The 21,126-nt window shown below is 39.2% G+C and overlaps 1 protein-coding gene across 4 annotated transcripts in view; it reads left to right on the forward strand.

Moving 5' to 3' along the window:
• The window catches only part of sugct (succinyl-CoA:glutarate-CoA transferase), a 67,442-nt gene that overhangs the window by 30,452 nt on the left and 15,864 nt on the right, over positions 1-21,126 (forward strand). For all 4 annotated transcript variants that reach the window (XM_055007042.1, XM_023299827.3, XM_055007045.1 and 1 more), the window contains exons 10-12: positions 5,441-5,512; positions 5,652-5,749; positions 7,657-7,759. In XM_055007042.1, coding sequence (XP_054863017.1) covers positions 5,441-5,512; positions 5,652-5,749; positions 7,657-7,759 — 273 coding nt within the window. The remainder of the gene's footprint in view (positions 1-5,440; positions 5,513-5,651; positions 5,750-7,656; positions 7,760-21,126) is intronic.

The following is a 21,126-nucleotide window of genomic DNA, read 5'->3' on the forward strand; positions in this document are numbered from 1 at the left end:
ATGCTGTCACAGTCCTGGAGAATCAGAACTAGGGGGAAGAACTGTTTGTTTTTAAAGATATTTGGAGCATTTTTGTAGAATAAAGTGATTTAGATGAAATATTCAGAGTTGAAGCTAGTTTTAATACATTTCTCTCGCTTTCTGCCACCTTTTTAAGGCTTTAAGATGAGCGGTGTGATACGGAGAAGTGACACCAGCGCTGACGGTTGTGCGTCTGCTTCACATTACTGAGCCTCGGGGAGAAGTTTCTGTTCTTCTGGAGGTTCATGACTCCCATTAAAGCATCAAACGGCAGATAAACTGGTGTTGCTGTCCTTCCGCTGGGTTCTTGCGGTCGTCGTCTCCCACCAGCCTCGCCTTTATTGTGCGACGTTCGGATCTAATCCCCGTGTGAACGTCCTAACCGCGACGCCTCCTCCCCCCGGACATGAAAGCCAAGGGACGGGTTCGCTGAAGATCATGGCAGTCGAAACAACAGAATTATTGGTGTCGCGGTTGCGGCTTCGCGAGGAAGACATTAGAGCTGAAGAAGTCGTCCGCCCGCCGCTTTTCAAGTTCACATCTGATTACGAGACAGCAACTCAAACTGAGACATCCAGCGAGTCAAAGAAGAGACATGAGGGCAGGCCGGGAGGAAGAGTTGAAGAGGAAGAGTAAGTCTGTCTGCAGGATGGATGCATCTGTAGATAAGAAGCGATCCACAGCTGCTGCAGCCACAACCATATAGCCCGTTCCAGGCACTCGGTTATGTGGTCATTACAACTTTATGTGGTTGTGTTCTACTTTCAGCTGTTGTTGTGTAACTTTTGTTGTCATTTTGTACCTTTTTGGGCCAGTTTTACATCACATTTTAATTGCTTTGGAACTTTCCCTGGTTGTCTCTGAACTTTTTGTGATCATGTTCAATCTTTTAGCTGCTGTTTTCTAACTTTGTGGTTGTTTTACAGCTTTATTTGGTCATGTGTCACTTTTTCTGTTAGTTTTCAACATTTTGTGGTTGTTTTACATCTTTTTGTGGTTGTGTTTTTAGTTTTTGTGGTAATTTTCCATAACATTTTAGTTGTTTTACATCTTTTGTGGTAATTTTCTGCTTTTAGTGGTTGCTATGCAACTTTTGTTGTCGTTTTGTATCTTTTTGTGTTAGTTTTACATCACATTTTGGTTGTGTTGGAACTTTTCCTGGTTATATTGTGACTTTTTGTGATCATGTTCAATCTTTTAGTTGTTGTTTTCAATTTTTTGTGCTTGGTTTGCATCTTTCTGTGATCATTTACCACTTCTGTTGGTTTTCAACATTTTGTGGTTGTTTTGCTGGTTTTTATGGTAATTTTACACAACATTTTAGTTGTTTTGCATCCTTTTATGGTCGTGTTCTACTTTTCGTGGTTGTTATTCAACTTCTGCTGTCTTCTTGCATCTTTTACGTCACATTTTGGTTGTGTTGGAACTTTTCCTGGTTGTCTAGGTACTTTTTGTGATCATGTTCAATCTTATAGCTGTTGTTTTCTAACTTTTTGTTGTCATTTTACATCTTTCTGTGATCATTTCGCATCGTTTTCTGCCAGTTTTGCATCACATTTTGGTTGTTGTATGTCTTTTTGTCATCATTTGCTAGTATTTGTTGTTTTTCAAGAATTTGTGATTGTTTTGCTAGCTTTTGTGGTAATTTTGCATAACATTTCAGTTGTTTTGCATCTTTTTGTGGTCATGTTCTACTTTTAGTGGTTGTTATGCAACTTTTTGATCTTTTACATCACATTTTGGTTGTTTTGGAACTTTTCCTTGTTGTCTCTGAACTTTTTATGATCGTGCTCAGTCTTTTAGCTGTTGTTTTCTAACTTTTTGTTGTCATTTTACATCTTTCTCTGGTCATTTTCACTTTTTCTTTTGATTTTCAACATTTTGTGGTGGTTTTGTATCTTTTGTGTGACATTTTGGTTGTTTTGGGACTTCTTGGTGTTGTCTCTGAACTTTTTATGGGATCATACTCAGTCTTTTAGCTGTTGTTTCGAACTCGTGGTTGTTTTGCTAGTTTTGGTTGTGTTGGAACTTTTCCTGGATGTTTTTGTAACTTGTTGCGGTCTTTTTACAGCATTTTGTGATTGTTTTGCATCTTTTTGTGGATTTTTTTTGCCTCATTGTTTAGTTATTTTACCTCTTTTTGTAGTTGTCTTCTACTTTTCAGGGGTTGTTGTGCAACTTTTGCTGTCATTTTGTACCTTTTTCTGCCAATTTTACGTCACATTTTGGTTGTTGTGGAACTTTTCCTGGTTGTTTTGTGACTCTAAAAAGATAAACACTTCATAAGTCTTTTCCCCTTCATATCAGGGCTGAGAACAGTGGTGTCGGCTGATGGTAGGTGTGAATAGACACTGACAGCGTGGGTAGCTGGTGGTTTAGAATGACAGTGAAGATAACGTAGCTTAAATCTGACAGAGCCGGTTCTAGAGAGGGTTCCACCTCAGCAGCAGCTATGTTGTTCCTCTGTACCGCCATCATACCGGATAAATGGCTCGGTGCGATCAACGCTGTCTGAACGGTAGGCGGAAGGTTCTGCTGCAGATGAAACCCGAGCTCTGTGATTTGTCCGGTTCCCAGACCGTAAATTCCTGACGCTGATGTTGAGATGAAGACATCAGAGAAACTGATGGGCTGTGGCCCTGATATAGAAAAAAACAAAGCAACCGAAAACGATGCTTGTGATGAATGTTCCCTCAGAGCGACTGCATCGCAGATAAGTTAGTTTTACTTCATGTGAACCAGCTGAAGTTCAGCGACGGTAGAAAACATAAGACGCCAAACGTTCCAAAACCCAACGTGGTGTTTCCAGATCCCCTAAAGAATGCCCAGCCGGTAGAAGAACCCTTTATCAGGTAGAACATGATGTCTGAACACAAACCTGAGGAGAATGAACGACTCCACGGATAGAAAACAGTCTCGTGGATTTATTTTACTTTTTACTTGATCTTTATTCCAGTTTTCTTGACGCTGGTATAGTCTACACTACAGACCACACGTTGGGAAGCAGCTTCAGGTTTCTGTTGACGATGTCTTTCCTAAAAGCCAGGCTGGAATCTGGGATGTTTTTACTGCAGGATCGTTGAAATGAAGGGTTTCCCTCAGTTGACCTTCAGGTAGATGCTGGACTTACCAGACAGGATGGATAAATGTTAACAGAGGAGAAGGAAGGTTTAGTTTTAGGGTTCACAAGATTCACAAGAGTGGAAACATCTCATCACAGTCTGCAGTATTCACTTCAGATCTTTGAGAGTTTACAGACAGAAGTCCCAACGAATCTCAACAGAAGACTTCTAGAAACCAGATGGGAACACCTGATAATGACAGTAAAATCTGTTCTGATGAGCTGCTTTATCTTGTTGCCCCAATGAAATTGGGATCTTGGTTCCAAACTTTTGGCCTGTAGTGTAGATAGAACATGTTCTTCTTTTTTAAGTTGCCAGTCAAACATCGTCAACAAAAACACAACATTCCCATCTCTGTTTATTCTGGAGGCATCAGTGAAAATCAACTGGACTTCTGGAGGTCATTGAAGACATTTTGCCTCTGACCCATCATGGATGGATCATCTGTTAATGTGGTGATTTTATGTCTTTTTGTGGTGATTTTGTGTGTTTTTGTGGTTGTTTCTGACTTTCAGTGGTTTTGTATCTGTGAGGTGATTTTGTGTGTTTTATTTGGTGATTTTGTGGTTGTTTTATGTGTTTTTGCAGTCAGTTTCTGTCTTTTTAGCGGTGATTTTGTGTGTTTTTGTGGACATTTTCTGTCTTTTTGGGATTGCTTTGATAATTTCTTCATTTATTTGGTGATTTTGTGTATTCTAATGTCCGTTTTCCATCTCTATGTGCTCTTTATTTGTATTTTTGTGGTCATTTTCAGTCTTCTGGTTGTGATTGTGTGGTTTTTGTTATGGTTGTTTTGCGGGTTTTTGTGGTTAGTTCTGTTTTTTGTGGTGATTTTCTGTGTTTTTATGGCTGGTTTATGTCTCTTTGTTCTCTTTTTGTGGTTGTTTAGTGTTGCTTTGTGGACATTTTCTGTCTTTTTGGGATTACTTTGATACTTTCTACCTTTATTTGATGATTTTGTGTCTTCTATTGTCCGTTTTCTGTCTGTTTGTGCTCTTTATGTATATTTTTCTGGTCGTTCTGTGTTTCTTTAGATCATTTTAATCTTTTCGTTGTTGTTTTGTGTCTTCTGTGCCTATGTTGTGTGTTTTTGGTAAATATTTGATGTGTTTGTTTCCGTCCTCTGTCTCTTTACTGCTGTAGGACTCAGATTAGAGTTGCACATGGACACGGTTTTTCCTGTTGAGGAAACCTGTCAGTGAACGTCTTTATCTGAGAAATGTGGAGGTCGGCTGTGATTTACGGCCAGCAGGGGGCAGACGCCGCCCCACTGTGACCCGACCGCCCCAGAACCGCTGAACGTCCTGTCCTAGTCCCCGGGTGGACTGCGTTACCCACAAGTCCCTGAGGCGGGGGATGAAAGCAAGGCGGCGGTGGCAGCAGTGTGACTGAAGGGTTAGTGGTCTGGATGTGGTCGCTGCCGAGGCTCCGCTCTGGGACGACGACAGCCGGCCTTTCATGTGGCGCAGAGTTTTTATTACAGCCGATAGCAAGAGAGCAGGAGTAGAACGATGCTGAAGGAGAAGAGACGACGTCCTCGGGTTTCAGGTTATTAAACATGCTTTAAAGCTCATGTGGGACTCTGATTTAATTAGAGTAAATTTCATATCTACCTGCTGGGGAGGATCAACTTAATCATCCAGTCCCCAAAGTCAACAAAGTCGGCCTCTCCACTTCCTGACAGGACTTCTAAAAGTCAGACCCAGTCAGATTCCATCCAAAAGGAGGTCCACTTCTCCACAAATGTCCACAAAATGTCAGAGAGATGAAAAGCAGGAGACGTTCTCCAAGCAGCAGCTTCTAAATGGGGTTCTGCTGCCTCGTTTTTCTTCACCATGCTTCATTTTTCAATCCAAATAGAACCATATGAAGGACAGAGAAGTCAGAGATGTCTTCTGTCAGTAGGTCTCAGAATGACACAAAGACAAAAATGACACGCAAAGTATGAAAACTGACACTAAAGATCCTTAAAATGACAAGCAAATATGCTAAAACAACACAAAAATGATACAAAAAAATGCTAAAATGACATGAAAATTACCAAAATTGATAATAGCGATCTTAAAATAACACAGAACTGACGCAAACAGTACGAAATCTGACACTAAAGATGCTAAAACTACACAAAAATGACACAAAAATATGCTATAATGACATGAAAAAGACCCAAAACTGACACTGAAGACGCTAAAAGGACACAAAAGGTCTAGAGTTGTGATCCAGATCTAGGGTTGTGGTCCAGTCTAGGGTTGTGATCCAGATCTAGGGTTGTGTTTGACATTTTCTTTCTGTTTCAGGGCTTCAGGACCAAAGACGGATACATCATTGTTGCAGCCGGAAATGACAAGCAGTTTGTCAGAATGTGTCAGGTGATGTTCGCCTCCTTTACCTGTTTGCTCTGTTCTCTTTACATTTTGTGGTTGTTTTGTGTCTCTTTGTGGTAATTTTGCATCTCTGTTCTTGTTTTGTGTCTTTTTGTGGTGGTTTTGTGTCTCTGTCTGTGCGCAGGTTCTGCAGATGGTGGAGCTCACCGAGGAGCCAAAATACAAAACCAACAACCTGAGAGTCCAAAACCGCCAGCAGCTGCTGCAGACGCTGTCTGAGAGGTACGAAGATCCTTGATTTACTGACCAGAGAGAAGCATCGACTGGACTAGAAATACATCCTCATCAGTCCGCTGGGCACTGCTAGCATTAGCTCACTGTTGTAAAGATGTCTGCTAGCATTAGCTCACTGTTGTAAAGATGTCTGCTAGCGTTGGCGCGCTGTTGTGTAAAATGTTTAAAATGACTGAAAGCTGCTTCCAGATTCATGAATATTATGTTCTCTCTCTCTCTCTCTCTCTCTCTCTCTCTCTCTCTCTCTCTCTCTCTCTCTCTCTCTCTCTCTCTATATATATATATATATATATATATATATATATATATATATATATATAAAAAACCCTAACCCTATATATATATATATATATATATATATATATATATATATTTATATATATATATATATATAGGGTTTATATATATTATATATATTTTTATATATAGAAAAATATATATATATATATATTTATTAGGGCTGGGACTGTAACGCGTTAATTTCGATTAATTAATTACAGCGGAAAATAACACATTAAAAATAACGCGATTAATTGCACCCTCCTCAGTTCCCTCATTTCTGGTACACCAGTAACTCTGATGAACTCTCCAGCCCAGTAGGTGGCGGTAATGAACCTAAAGTCTGTTTGTAGTCATGAAGAAGAAGCACAGGAAGTACTGAGTGAAGTCAGGCACTGGTGAACAGTGAAGGAAGACCAGATTGAGCTTGTTGGACAGAAAGTTTCCTTTTAAAAATCTTCCTGATGGCAGCTTGGATAAAAGCCTGGTTGTGTGTAAATTGTACAACAAAGAGTTTTCTGATCACTGCGTCACTTCAAGCCGACGGTATCACCTCAATGTAAAACATGTTGCTGTTAGCACCAGAGCTAACGTTAGCTACGAGTCATGCTAACGGCTAACGGTGTAGCCATCCCATAATAGACCACTTTTCTAGACAGTGTTTGAGTTTACAGAAAGTCTTAAAATGTTGAATAAAATCGCTATAATTGCACTTAGATTAGCAGTAATCTGTGAATGTAGCAGACAGATGAAAAATGCAGATAAATAGAAATGAAGCATTTTTGTGGTTGAAGTTTTTACTCCGTCGAGGCTCTGCCTCCTTGGAGGAGGAATAACCTAAACAACAAAAATATCTCTTTTAATAACTTCATTATAAGCTTTATGTTTATACAAAAATTACATAAATAAAAATTGATATTCCTATAAAAAGAACCATCAAAATTCCACCATTTATCAGACCCAGAAAAGATGGAAACATAATGAATCTCTGGATTTTCAACTTTCTGAAGCTCCTTGAACTACTTATGCTGATTTTATGCCATACAGTGGAAAAAACAACTAAACTCAGGCTTTAAGTCATCAAAATCACTTTTTCTATATGTCCCATTTTCCTTTTTTAAATAAATTTTAAATTATAAACACGTATATGTCTATTCATTGATTCAACTGTCAACCACAATTTTATTGAATTGAAAAACTTCACTTATTGTGTCAAATATTGCTGTTTGACAAAACTGCAATTAATTGTGATTAATTAATTACAAAGCCTGTAATTAATTAGATTAACTTTTTTAAATCGCGTCCTGCCACTAATATTTATATATATAGGGTTAGGTTTTTTTTTATTTTATATATATATATATATATATATATATATATATATATATATATATATATATATATATATATATATATGTCTCCTAAATGTGTCTGAATGATGTCTTGGGTGACGTTGGTTCTGACTGAACCGACTTTTTTCAGTTTAAATCTGAATCCTGCTTTAATGGTTCAGTTTATTAAAATTTATTATATTTATAGTATCACAGAGACTCAGAAACTCGACGTGTTGACAGTTAAATGTAGATGAAATCATAAATCCATCTGATTGATTTCAGGCTGCTGCAGGAGAACACGGCTGATTGGCTGAGGAGGTTCCAGGGGTCAGGTGTTCCGGTTGGACCAATCAACAGCATCCAGGAAGTGTTCGCAGAGCCGCAGGTCAGTTACTTCCTGTCAAACAGGAAGTAAACGTCTGGAAGTTTTGATTTAAACATTGAAGACACTTCAGCAAAAACTAAATGCTGAAGAGACGAGAAGCTTCTCACCTGGTTTTACATCATTTTATGATTATTTTATAAAATTTTATGGTCATTTTATATCATTTTATGGTCATTTTATATCATTTTATGGTCGTTTCACGTAATTTTGTAGTTGTTTTACATCGTTTTATGGTCGTTTTACATCATTTTATGGTCATTTACATCATTTTATGGTCATTTTATATTATTTTGTGGTAATTTTATAACATTTTATGGTCATTTTATGATCATTTTACATAATTTTATGGCTGTTTTCCATCTTTTTATGATCATTTATCATCGTTTTCTGGTCGTTTTATATCATTTTACGTAATTTTATAGTCATTTTGCATCATTTTATGGCTGTTTTGCATCATTTTGTGATCGTTTAAAATCGTTTTAAGGCCGTTTTGCATCATTTTGTGATCGTTTAGCATCGTTTTAAGGCCGTTTTAATCATTTTATGGTTGTTTTATGTAATTTTACATACTTTTATGGTAGTTTTATAACATTTTGTAGTCATTTTACATCGTTTTCTAGTCATTTTAAAGTTGTTTTACATCATTTTATGCTCCCTTTCTGGTCATCTTAAGGTTGTTTTACATCATTTTATGGGTTTTTTATATCTTCTGTGGTTGTTCCTTTTTTTGTAGTTTTCAATTTGTGGCCGTTTTGCTACTTTCTGTGGTTTTCTTGCAGCTTTTGTGATGTTCAATCACAAATTGGAACATTTTGTGGTCGTTTTGTATCTTTTGTGGTCATTTTACATTGTTTTATATCTTTTTGAGTTTTTGCTTTTTTTTTATACTTTACATACATCATTTTACCACTTTCTGGTAAAGCTTGCAGCTTTTGTGATGTTGTGTTGCAGTTTGGTCATTCTGTGGTCATTCTGCGTCACATTTTAAACATCCAGCTTTACTTTTCAAGTTGTTCTGCGTCTTTTTGTTGTCGTTTACTGTCAGATTTTGCTTGTTTTATGTCTTTCTGAGGTCTTTCCGCTTCACATTTTGGTCGCTTCACAACATTTTGTGGTGGTTTTGTGTCTTCTTATTGTCATTTTGAAACCTTTTTGGAGTCGATGTGCAGGAAGTGTGGAAATGAAGAAACTGTATAGAACTGGGTATCTACAGAACGTGGAGATTCTTTTTCCAAATAAATAGAATAATCAACAACCTTCAAGTTATTTGTGTTATTTTAACATCTCTAGTGTCCGTTTGGGGTCTTTTTCATGTCATTTTAGCACTTTCTGTGTCATTTTTGTGTTATTTTAACGTCTTCATTGTCATTTTGTCAGTTCGGGGTCTTTTTCATGTTACTATAGCAGATTTTTGTGTCATTTTAGAATATTTTGTGTCATTTTGTGTTGTTTTAGCATCTTTACTGTCAGTTTCATACTGTTTGTGTCATTTTAGCATCTTTAGTGTCAGTTTTCATACTTTTTTGAGTTATTTTAGCATCTTTAGTGTCAATTTTCATACTTTTTGTGTCATGTTTGTCGTTCCAACTGAGTCCTACTGACAGAAGTCATCTCTGGGTTCTCTCTCCTTCATTCTGGTTCCACAGAGCTGCAGGACTTTAGATTAAAAATGAACCACAGTGAAGAAAACAGGAACTGTTCAGTGTTTTTTTCCATTCAGTTCATGTTGTCTCGATTAAGTGTATTTAATATTTTCATTCATGGTTTTGTTTTGTTTGTGAGGACTCGTGTTTTCTGTGTTTCGCTTCCTTGTCTTGACCCAGATTTCCTCTCTAAACTGTGTGGAGTGACTTTTGAAGCACCTGAGCAACCCTCTGATGAGGTGGACGGAGATGATTCCTCGTCTCCACGGTGCTGACAGCAGCTCTTCTCTCTATTTATTCTGCTGCCACAACCGCCTGCATCTCTGCTGCAGTAAATGTTTCCCACATGATGGCTGCAATTAACGGGGAAAAAAAATCCTCCGTGAGCGTAAACCCGAGCTGCTGCTGGAGGTCTGCTTCAGCTCAGCAGACGGGGTTTCCTTTCCAACGAGCATGCTGGGAAATAACGGCTGGCCATGCATTCGTTAGCTCACCGGCCTAGCATCGAGGAAGCTGCTTTATTTTTCCTTGGTGGTTTTGTTCTGGGGTTGGCATGTTTTTAAAGGTTTTCTCCTGGTCCCTGAACGCCTCCTTCATGTAAAGAACGAACGTGGAACAACACACCGTTTGTCTGTTTGGTTAAATTACAGAAAATGTCTAGAAAAATCACAGAGAAGAAGGATTTACATGAAAAAAATTCATGAAAAATAATTAGAAATGGTAAATTATTTGCTGTTATTTTAAAAACAAAAAAGAGACAAAAAGTTACAAAGCAACAAAAAAGCACAAAACGACAAAAACAACACTCAAAACAACGAATGAATTGAAACACAACACAACAGAAATAAGACAAAAAAGTGAGACAAAAATTAAACACAAACGACAAAAACGAGACAAATGACAAAAGTTAGACAATAAAGACAAAACAACAAAAACAAGACACAAGATGACGAGACAAAATGACAGAAATGAGACACAAGATGACAAAATTGAGACACAAGACAACAAAAACAAGACCTAAAATGACAAAAATGAGACAAAACGACAAATGAGACACAAACTGGACATAAAACGACAAAAACGAGGCATGAAGCAACAAAAATGAAAAACTGGTTGTGGAATAGCTTGCGGTTGTTTTGCAGTTTTGTGGTTGCGTTCAGCCTCAATGTCGTGTTGTCATTTTTGTTGTCGTCTTGCATCAGTTTTATTTATTCTGGATCTTTGTGTCGTCGATTTGTGATAAATTTTACATTCTGGTGGATTTGGAACAAGTTGTTTTGCTGCTTTATTTTGTGGTTGTTTTGTGTCTCTTTGTGGTCATTTTGTGTCTCTTTGTGGTGGTTTTGTGTGTCTTTGTGGTCATTTTGTGTCTCTTTGTGGAGGTTTTTTGTCTCTGTGGTTGTTTTGTGTGTTTTGTGTCTCATTGTGGTTGTTTTGTGTCTCTTTGTAGTTGTTTTGTGTCTCTTTGTAGTTGTTTAGTGTCTCTTTGTGGTGGTTTTTTGTGTTTTTTTATGTCTCCCATGTTGTGTCTCTGTCCTGTACCTTTTTCACACCTTCACCAGTTCTTACGGTTCTTTTCTACCTTCCGGCTGCTTCCTGTTCCCCCAGAGTTGGGCGCTAACCTTGTTTTTACGACTGCAGACCGTCCGTCTATGTATCTGTCATGCCGTCTGGGCAGCAGCCAGAGAATATCCAGCTAAATATGGCTTTAATATCCTGACTACTTGAGGTGCTTTTGATTTATCCCAGCTGAAACCTAAACAGCCTCTGAAGTGGATCCCTAACATGTAGGAGCAGATAAATCAGCCCCTCTTCAGGATGAAACCACCCACCTCTGGCAGCTCCAGGGCCTTCCTCTGCTGTTAGCCTCAGAGAACTTAGCCTCCAGCCTGTAGGCCTCACCTCTCTGCCTGCATCTCAACACAAAATTCAATTTGATTTTGATGGTGAAGCTGCCAGTCTTGGTGGCCTCCAGAGGAACTCAGGAAGCTAAAGCCCCAACCTGCCAAACTGACTGAAGAGACGTCTACATGGACATAAATTCACTCAACAATTCTCCAAAATGACTAAAAACACATTTAAAATTAACATGAGCTGAGAGGATCCATGGAGAAGGAAGTTCTTCCTCTAGAAGCAGAACCTTAAAGCTCCACTCATCACATGGACAAAGAAAAAACCTTCTGGAGGAAAGTTCTGTGGTCAGATGGAACAAAAACTGAAGGTGAGGCCTTTAACCCCAAGAACACCAAACCTACCATCAAGCATGGAGGTGGCAGTATCATGCTCTTGGGCTTTCTAGAAGTGCTTCTGGACTGGTTTCAGACTGGATGTTGGACTGGTTCTGGACTTTCTTGGGACTGGTTTATGTTTGGTTCCAGTCTTGGTTCTCCTGGTTTTGGATGTGATTTGAAGTTGGTTTAGGATTAATTTTACTCTGGATCTGGTCCTGGATGAGGACTGGTTTCAGACGGTCTTGGGCAGGTTTTGGACTTTTTTTTTAACCCCAAGAACACCAAACCTACCATCAAGCATGGCGGTGGCAGTATCATTCTCTGTGGAACTGAAGCTTTCCACAAAGTAAATGGAATAATGAGGAAGGAGGATCACCTCCATGTTCTTCAGGAAAACCTAAAACTATCAGCAGAAGGTTGATCTTGGCCACAGTTGGATGTTTAAACAAGACAATGAGCCCAAACACACATCAGACGTGGTACAGAGTTGGTTCCATCAGGCTGGAATGAAGGTTCTAGACTGGTCTCCCCAAATTCCTGCCTTAGACCCATCAGGAACCTGAAGAAATAAGTCAGAAAGATGACAAAGATAGAACTATCTTTGTCGTCTTTCTGCCTCAGACTTGAGTCAGTTAAATGGATAGTGTAATGATACCACCACCTCCATGCTTGATGGTAAGTATAGTGTCCAGAGGAGTCGAAAATAAACCGAAGACCTTTAATACATCTAATAATAATAAATCAGAAGTGTTTTTATTTAGCAGTCTGGAGGAAGCTTCTAATCCTGGAGTCAAAACTCAGGAAAATGACATCAGCAAGCCAATTTCATGAAATTCATCAAGACTCATGCAGAAATTTGGTCCAAACTCAAGACTATAATGTTCAGGCAGCATCGTGGTGTGAAGTAACGGGTAACTGTGCTGATGATGGGATGGATTTACTCCTCTGTGGTTCAGTTTGAAGCCGCTGAACGGTTCCAGACCAGGAGGAAAGTCTCTGTGAGTAATGTCGGGGTTTGTTTGAGGATACGCTGGATTTAAAGTCCTGCTGACAGACTGGAGGCTCCCTCCAGGTCATGTAGACCTAACCCCGGCTGTTCCCAGATAACCCGGAGAACCGCAGGCTGACGCTCAGCGCCGCTCCGGGTAAACATAACTCTGGCCCGGTGGATGTGGAGGTGTGTGGAGGAGTGATGAGCAGCGAAAAGTCCACAAGCAGGTTTCCACCGTTTGACAAAACCACATTTACACCCCACACTGATGGAGATCCACAGATGTTCCTGAGCTCCAGGCTGTCTGAAGTAAAGCTGGAACCTGAGACAAAAACGACAAAAACAAGACACAAAACGACAAAATAAGACACAAAACAACAAAAACAAGATACAAAACAACAACAACAAGACACAAAATGATAAAATGAGACACAAAACAACAAAAACAAGACACAAAATGACAAAATAAGGCACAAAACGACAAACACAGGACACACAACAACAATATAAGACACACAACAACAAAAACAAGACACAAAATTACAAAAACAAGACACAAAATGACAAAAACGAGACACAAAATGACAAAAACAAGACACAAAATGACAAAAACAAGACACAAAATGACAAAAACGAGACACAATATGACAAAACGAGACACAAAACGACAAAATAAGACACAAAACAACAAAATAAGACACACAACAACAAAAACAAGACACAAAATGGCAGAAACGAGACACAAAACGACAAAATAAGACCCAAAATGACAAAAACGAGATTTGTCATTTTGTGTGTAACTTTTGTTGTTTTGTGTCTCATTTTGTTGTCTGGTCTTTTGTTTTCAAAGTATTGTGTCCTGGTTTTGCTGTTTTATGTTTCTTTTTTGTGTGATTTTGAATCTCGTTTTTATTCTTTTGTGTCTTACTTTTTCATTTTGTTTATTCTCTTGTCAGTTTGTCTCATTTTTGTCATCTGAGTCTTGTTTTTGTCACGTTGTTTAACATTTGTTTTATTCCTTAAACACCTCACAGAGGCGCTATAGTTTACTGACATTCCTTAAACACCTCACACTCATCAGGAAATGCTGCAGATTCCAGATGTTCCCGAAATGAATCACACGTCTTGGCAGGCTCTATAATTTACTGATGTTCCCTGAACACCTAACAGGCATCCTTGACACACAATTTGCCAATGTTCCCTGAATGCCTCACATGTATGTATCCTACGCTTTACTGATGTTCATGAAATGCCTCACACCCATCAGGAGATGCTGCAGTTTCCAGATGTTCCTTAAACACCTCTCATGGGCGCTGTAGTTTACTGATGTTCCTTAAACACCTCTCATGGGCGCTGTAGTTTACTGATGTTCCTTAAACACCTCTCATGGGCGCTGTAGTTTACTGATGTTCCTTAAACACCTCTCATGGGCGCTGTAGTTTACTGATGTTCCTTAAACACCTCTCATGGGCGCTGTAGTTTACTGATGTTCCTTAAACACCTCTCATGGGTGCTGCAGTTTACTGATGTTCCTTAAACACCTCTCATAGGCGCTGTAGTTTACTGATGTTCCTTAAACACCTCTCATGGGCGCTGTAGTTTACTGATGTTCCTTAAACACCTCTCATGGGCGCTGTAGTTTACTGATGTTCCTTAAACACCTCTCATGGGCGCTGTAGTTTACTGATGTTCCTTAAACACCTCTCATGGGCGCTGTAGTTTACTGATGTTCCTTAAACACCTCTCATGGGCGCTGTAGTTTACTGATGTTCCTTAAACACCTCTCATAGGCGCTGTAGTTTACTGATGTTCCTTAAACACCTCTCATAGGCGCTGTAGTTTACTGATGTTCCTTAAACACCTCTCATAGGGCGCTGTAGTTTACTGATGTTCCTTAAACACCTCTCATAGGGCGCTGTAGTTTACTGAGGTTCCTCTAATGCCTGATGTGAGATCTACCTGAGACCAGGTGACTGGTCTGGACCAATGAAAGCCTGTAGCTGCTCCTGACCAGCTGGTGGCGCTGTGTCCTCCAACATCAACCTGTTCTGGGTGCGTTTGTGGAACCTCTCGGCTGCTGGAGCTTCAGTTAAAGGACAGAAAACAGATGAGCTCATGTTGGATTCCTGGACTGGTTGAGGTGTTTTTCTCAGGAATCAGGAGGATCTGGACAGACTTCCTGGGAACGGACCAGGAATGTGAGACGATGAAGGAGGTAATAATGAATAATTCATCCGAGAGGGATAAGTAACGTCCCACCTGAAGCTGCTGAAGCTGGAGGTTTTCTGCTGAGGGCTCCTGACTGGCTGTGGTTTCCTGCCTCCAGGAGAATGATGACGGAGCACATTTCTGTCTCTGGAAGTCAATCAGAAGAGGAGCTGCTCCACGTCTCCTGCGACTAATAGCTCTAATCGTCTGCAGGACACGGCGATGGATTTATCGCTGCCTCTGACTGCCTGTGAAGACCTCCTGGTGCTTTGGAAAGAGAAGCTTTGATTGTGACTCTATTACAGCGAACTGAAGCTCAAACAGGAAGCGAACAAACCGACTTCCTGAAACACATCTGTGAGGAAACCGAAGCGATGCTCAGACAGCCGTAGATCAGAGGACGGACACAAAACCGTTAGAAATGAACTCAGAGCTGAGATTAACCCGATGACGGAGAACAAGTCAGAAATATCACAATATACATGAAATATCTGTGGCAAAACTGACACAAAGAGAGAAAACAGCTACAAAGATGCACAAAACAACCACAAAAAGACACAAAACAACAACAAAAGATGCAGACTAAAGAGACACAAACATAAACAGCTTCTAGTTTTTCCGCCACGTTCCATTTCAGAGAGACGAAGCTTTAGAACTCTGAGCCTCGTTCAGATCGTTCTGTCTGTTCCTCTTCACTGTAACTGAGATCCTCTGACAGAGCGATGAGCCTTTTATTTCTGGAGACACTTTTAACTCGAAGTACCTTCTGGTGGAACATCGACTGTAGAACACCTCCAAGTCGGTTCTCATGAAGTCTGCAGAGTTTCATTCAGTTCACTGAAGTCCAACAGCAATGTGGATGTCGATGTTCCTTCATTGTTCTGACACGTTAGCAGTGTGTTTAGCATTAACAGTATGTTAGCATTAGCAGTGTGCTTCGCATTAGCAGTGTGTTAGCTTTATCAGTGTGGTAGCATTAGCAGTGCATTAGCATTAGCAGTGTGTTTAACGTTAGCAGTGTGTTAGCATTAGCAGAGCATTAGCATTAGCAGTGTGTTAGCATTAGCACTGCATTAATGTTAGTATTAGCAGTATGTTAGCATTAGCAGTGAGCTAGCATTAGCAGCATGCTAGCGTTAGCAGCAGATTGGTTGTACTGGGGTTCTCCCAGGGCGAACGTGGATGTTCTATCAGCTCTCTAGGGATAAATAAAGTTTTAACAAGCAGCTGTTTCCTCTGACCTCTGATCTCTGACCGGGTCATCACCATCCTGGACTCTGGAAGATCCAAACATCCACCGACCCACAGGGTTGTATTGAGGGTTCTATCACTAGAGGATGTTATTGAAGGTTCTATCAGTAGAGGATGTTATTGAGGGTTCTGTCAGTAGAGGATGTCATTGAGGGAGCGTTCTAATGATGTTTTCGTTCCTGGAAAGCAGCATTGAGGAAGTGTTCCACGTGTTTCCAGGACGTTCTCCAGCTCTGACCTGCTTTCAAACCTAAACAGCCGTCGTTGGATGATGAATGCTGAGAGCCCGACGTGACAAACGGCAGAACGAATGGACTCGTATTTCACCGCCAGGCCTGATGGAGATCCTTTAAAACCTCCCGGTCGGACGTCAGACATGTCTTCAGGGACGCATCTGTCCACAACTAACGTCCACGAGGTTGCTGCAAATCAGCAGCAGGAAACAGTTTCATTCAGGGATCACCAACCGCTTTTAGGACCGAGTCTCCTTCAGAAAGAGTTTGTTCAACTGCAGAACGTCCTGATTGGTGGTCTGAGACCCGAAACACCACCGTTACCCTGAACCACTGGAGGTTCCATCAGGAAAGTTAAACAAAGAGATACAAAACAACTAAAAAAAGACACAAAGCGACCACAAAAACAAAAAACAACCACAAACAGACACAAAACAACCACAAAATGGGTTCAAAATGACTCAAATTTGGTTCAGATTGACTGAAAAAATGTCCAAAATGATTTAAAGTTTGTTAAAAATTACTTAAAATTTGATCAAAATGACTCAAAACTTGTTCACAATGACTCAAAAAACATCGAAAATGAGTATAAGTTGATGAAATGAAGCAAAAAAAGTCTAAAATTGTCCAAAACAGTGTTGTTTTTGAGCACTAGAAGCCTCTGGAACACAAGAACTTTCTTTACTTTCACTTTCTTTTAAAGATCACCAACCTGACGTCATTTAAAAACAGAAAATCAAAGCTGATGTAGCAGACAGAAACCAACGTCAACTCAGTGAGAACATCTGGGGTGAAGAACTCTGAGCTTATTTTCTCTGAGAAACTAAACGGCTGTTGGAAGGAGAACGTGTTTGCAGAGAACCGGAGTTTTCCTCTGGTTCAGCTGCCAAAACAACCAGAATGTGAGTCAGCCTCTGATCTCATGGTTACAGAACAAACCGTAGGATTCAAAGTGAAAGTAAAGAATGTTTGGTGTTCCAGAGACGCTCCGGTACCAGACAGTAAAACCCGAGAGAATCTCCAGAAACACAACAACAAGTAGAAACACTCCTGATCTAAACGCCGTCCTGTTAGTCATCGTGTGCAGCCTCACTCTGCTCCCAGAGCTCCTGCTACGCTGGCTTTGACCTCTTACAGCTGCGATTTCACCGTGAATCCCCTTAAAAAACACCAAAATCACCTCAAGAAACCCCCACATCCCCTTTACAAGAGCCCAAATCCCCTTAAAAGACCTCAAATCTCCTTACAAAGAACCTAAATCACCACTAAAAAAGCCCAAATTACCTTAGAAAGATCCAAATCCCCTTAAAATGACCCTGCATTCCCTTAGAAAGACTTCAAATCACCTTAAGAAGACCCAAATCACCTTAAACATCCCAGAATGGCTTAGAAAGAGCCCAAATTCCCTCAAAAACAGCCCAAATTACCTTTAACAGACCCCAAACCACTTTAAAAGACCTCAGATCCCCTTAAAATGAGCCCAAATCACCCTAAAAGACCTGAAATCCCCTTAAAAAGACCCTACATCCCCTTAGAAAGAGCCTAAATCCCCTTTCAAAGAGCGCAAATCACCTTTACAAAAACCCAAATCCCCTTTAAAATAGTGCAGAAACCCTTACAAAGAGCCCAAATCACCTTAAAAAAAACAAATTACCTAAAAAAATACAGAAGAACCCCTTACAAAGAGCACAAATCACCTTAAAAGACACAAAATCTCTTTAAAAAAATACCCAAATCCCCTTAAAAAAGACCCCACATGTCCTTTAGAAGACCCAAAATGTTCTTACAAAGAGCCTAAATCACCTTTGAAAGACCTCAAATGAGTTTAAAAGGAGCTCAGATGCCTTAGAACACCCAAAATCCCCTTAAATTGACCCCAAATCACCTTTAAAAGATCCATATTCCTTAAAAAGAGCCTAAATCACCTTTAAAAGAGCCCAAATCACCTAAAAAGACCTCAAATCCCCTTAAAAACACCCCAAACCACCTTAGAGAAACCCCAAATTACCTGTAAAAGATCCCAAATCACCTTAAAAAGAGGCCAAATTCCCTTAAAAAGACCCCAAATCACCATAAAGACCCCAAATCACTTTGAAAAGAGGCCAGATTCCTTTAAAAAAAAAAAAAAAACCATAAAAGAATCCAAATAACCTTAAAATACCCCAAATGAGCCTAATAAGAGCCCAGATGCCCTTTAAAAGACCCAAAATCCCCTTAAATAGACCCAAAATCACCTTTAAAAGACCCATATTCCCTTAAAAAGAGCCGAAATCACCTTAAAAATTCCCCAAATCACCTTAACATACCCCAAATCCCCTTATAAAGTCCCTAAAATGCCCTTAAAAAGCAGGATTGGAACCCTCCACCAGCTCCCCATGCGTCTGTTGGAGCTGGAATGCGACGCATCATAGTTTGGTTTGTGAGCCATAATCAAATCAAAATGTGTCTGCATACTTTCCCATGAGGCCGCAGGAGGAGGAGAGGCCGTCCAATTAAACGGTGACACTCAGACAAACAGACGGATAATCATCAGGGACGGACGCAGCGCAGTCGAACAAAAGCAGGAGGAAGAAAGAGGGAAAACGTGCTGCTGCTGCTGCTGCTGCTGCTGCTGCCTGTTATTTTTGGCCAAACATGTTTTATGTAACTGTGGATGAAGCAGCAGCTAATGAGCTAAAATACCAACATTCTAAGGAGAATCAGACTCTGCTCTGTAGTCTGTCCACAAACACATCCATACAGCGACAGGAAGTGGCACGACACAACAGGAAGTGACACGACACAGCATGGAAAGATGCAAAATCAACTTAAAAAGACGCAAAACTACCATAAAAAGATGCTAAACCACCATAAAAAGATGTTAAATCAACTTAAAAAGATGCAAAATCAGCTTAAAAAGATGCTAAACCTCCGTAAAAAGATACAACACCACAATATAAAGATGCAACGTCAACTTAAAAAGATGCAAAACCACCATAAAAAGATGCAAAACCACCATAAAAACATTTAAAAAACACTGTAAAAACATAAAAAAAACCACCATAAAAAGATGCTAAACCACCACACAGAGATGTAATGACAAAAAGACATTAAACCTCTCAAGCAACACTGCAGAAAGACACAAAATAACCACAAAATGCTGCAAAATCACCACAAAAAGACACAAAACCACCTTGAAAATACACAAAATCACCAGGAAAAGACGCAAAAACACCACAAAAAAAAGACACAAAGTCATCGCAAAAGGACACAAAATCACCATAAAAGACACAGCAATACACCAAAAGCACACAAAATATATAAAAAAAATTACACCAAATTTCACAAAAGATACTAAACTGACAGGAAATATGTGAAAAAAAGACACAAAGATGAAAAACTGATACAGAAGATGTAAAAAAGACACAGAAAGACACAAAAATTGCACAAATTATGTGAAAAATACACCAAAATTACACAAAACAGACACAAAAAGATGCAAAACTGACCAAAAAATTTTTTAAAAACACACAAAAATGACACAAAAAGACAGAATAATGACACAAAACACATAAAAGTAACACAAAAAGATGCAAAACTGATACAGAAGATGTAAAAAAGACACAGACACAAAAATCACACAAATGATGTGGAAAAATTCACCAAAATTATGCAAAATACACCAATATGACAAAAAACGATGCAAAACTGATTGAAAAAATATGTAAAAACACACTAGGACACAGAAATCGCACAAATGATGTAAAAAATACACAAAAGTGACACAAAAATAACAAAAATCATGTAAACAATACACCCAAATTACACAAGATGATGCAAAAATGACATAAGATATGCAACAAAAGACTCAAAAAGACAGAAAATATGTAAAAGGGTCACAAAAACCACTGCTGTGTGTAACGGCTGCTGCTGAAGGGCATTCTGGGAAATGTAGGAGAGAGTCACACCTGGAACACAGCTGCTCACCACGGCAACACTAATCCACCGTCATCACTGTTCTCCGTCCAAAACACACATTCCACATGTCGGAGTTCCACTTCGTTCAAATATCAGTTTATGGAAACTGAACGAAGGAGGAGCGAAATCAGAGATATCTGTGTCAGAGTGACAGAACGAGGCAAAGATAGCACACAAAGAGACAAAAAACTGACACAAAAAGAGATAAAAGTCACACTTAAAAACACAAGTATGACACCAAACATGTGAAAATGACAAAAACAACAAAAAACTGACACAAAAGATGTTTAAAAAAGACAGAAAAACGACAGGAAAACTGGCAAACAATTACAAAGACATAAAACTGACACAAAAAGACACAAAACATCACAAAACTGACACAAAACAGACACAAAATGACACAAAAATGACAGAAAAACTCGCAAAAATGACATGAAAAGATAAAAATTACACCAAAAATATGAAAGACACAAAAATGGCATAAAAGCTGTTAACAAAAGACACAAAATTAACAAAAAATGACATAAAACTGGTTGACATGACAAAAAGATAAAAAATGAGTGATTGAAAAAGACACAAAAATGTACAAAAATGCAACAAAAACAACAAAGACAGGCAAAAAATGACAAGACATAAAATGACTCAACAAGACACAAAACCGATACAAAAGCTGTAAAAAAAAAGGCAACGACTCAAGACACAAAAATACCACAAGAATTACACAAAAATGACAGAAAGACTAGTTGAAATGATAAAAGAAGATGAAAAATGACACCAAAGTGTCTCAAAAAGACACCAAAAACACATAAAATGTACAAAATAGACACAAAAATTACACAAAAGCAACAAAACA

Source organism: Amphiprion ocellaris, chromosome 22 (assembly GCF_022539595.1).
Source record: "Amphiprion ocellaris isolate individual 3 ecotype Okinawa chromosome 22, ASM2253959v1, whole genome shotgun sequence".
NCBI classification, from domain to species: Eukaryota; Metazoa; Chordata; class Actinopteri; family Pomacentridae; genus Amphiprion; species Amphiprion ocellaris.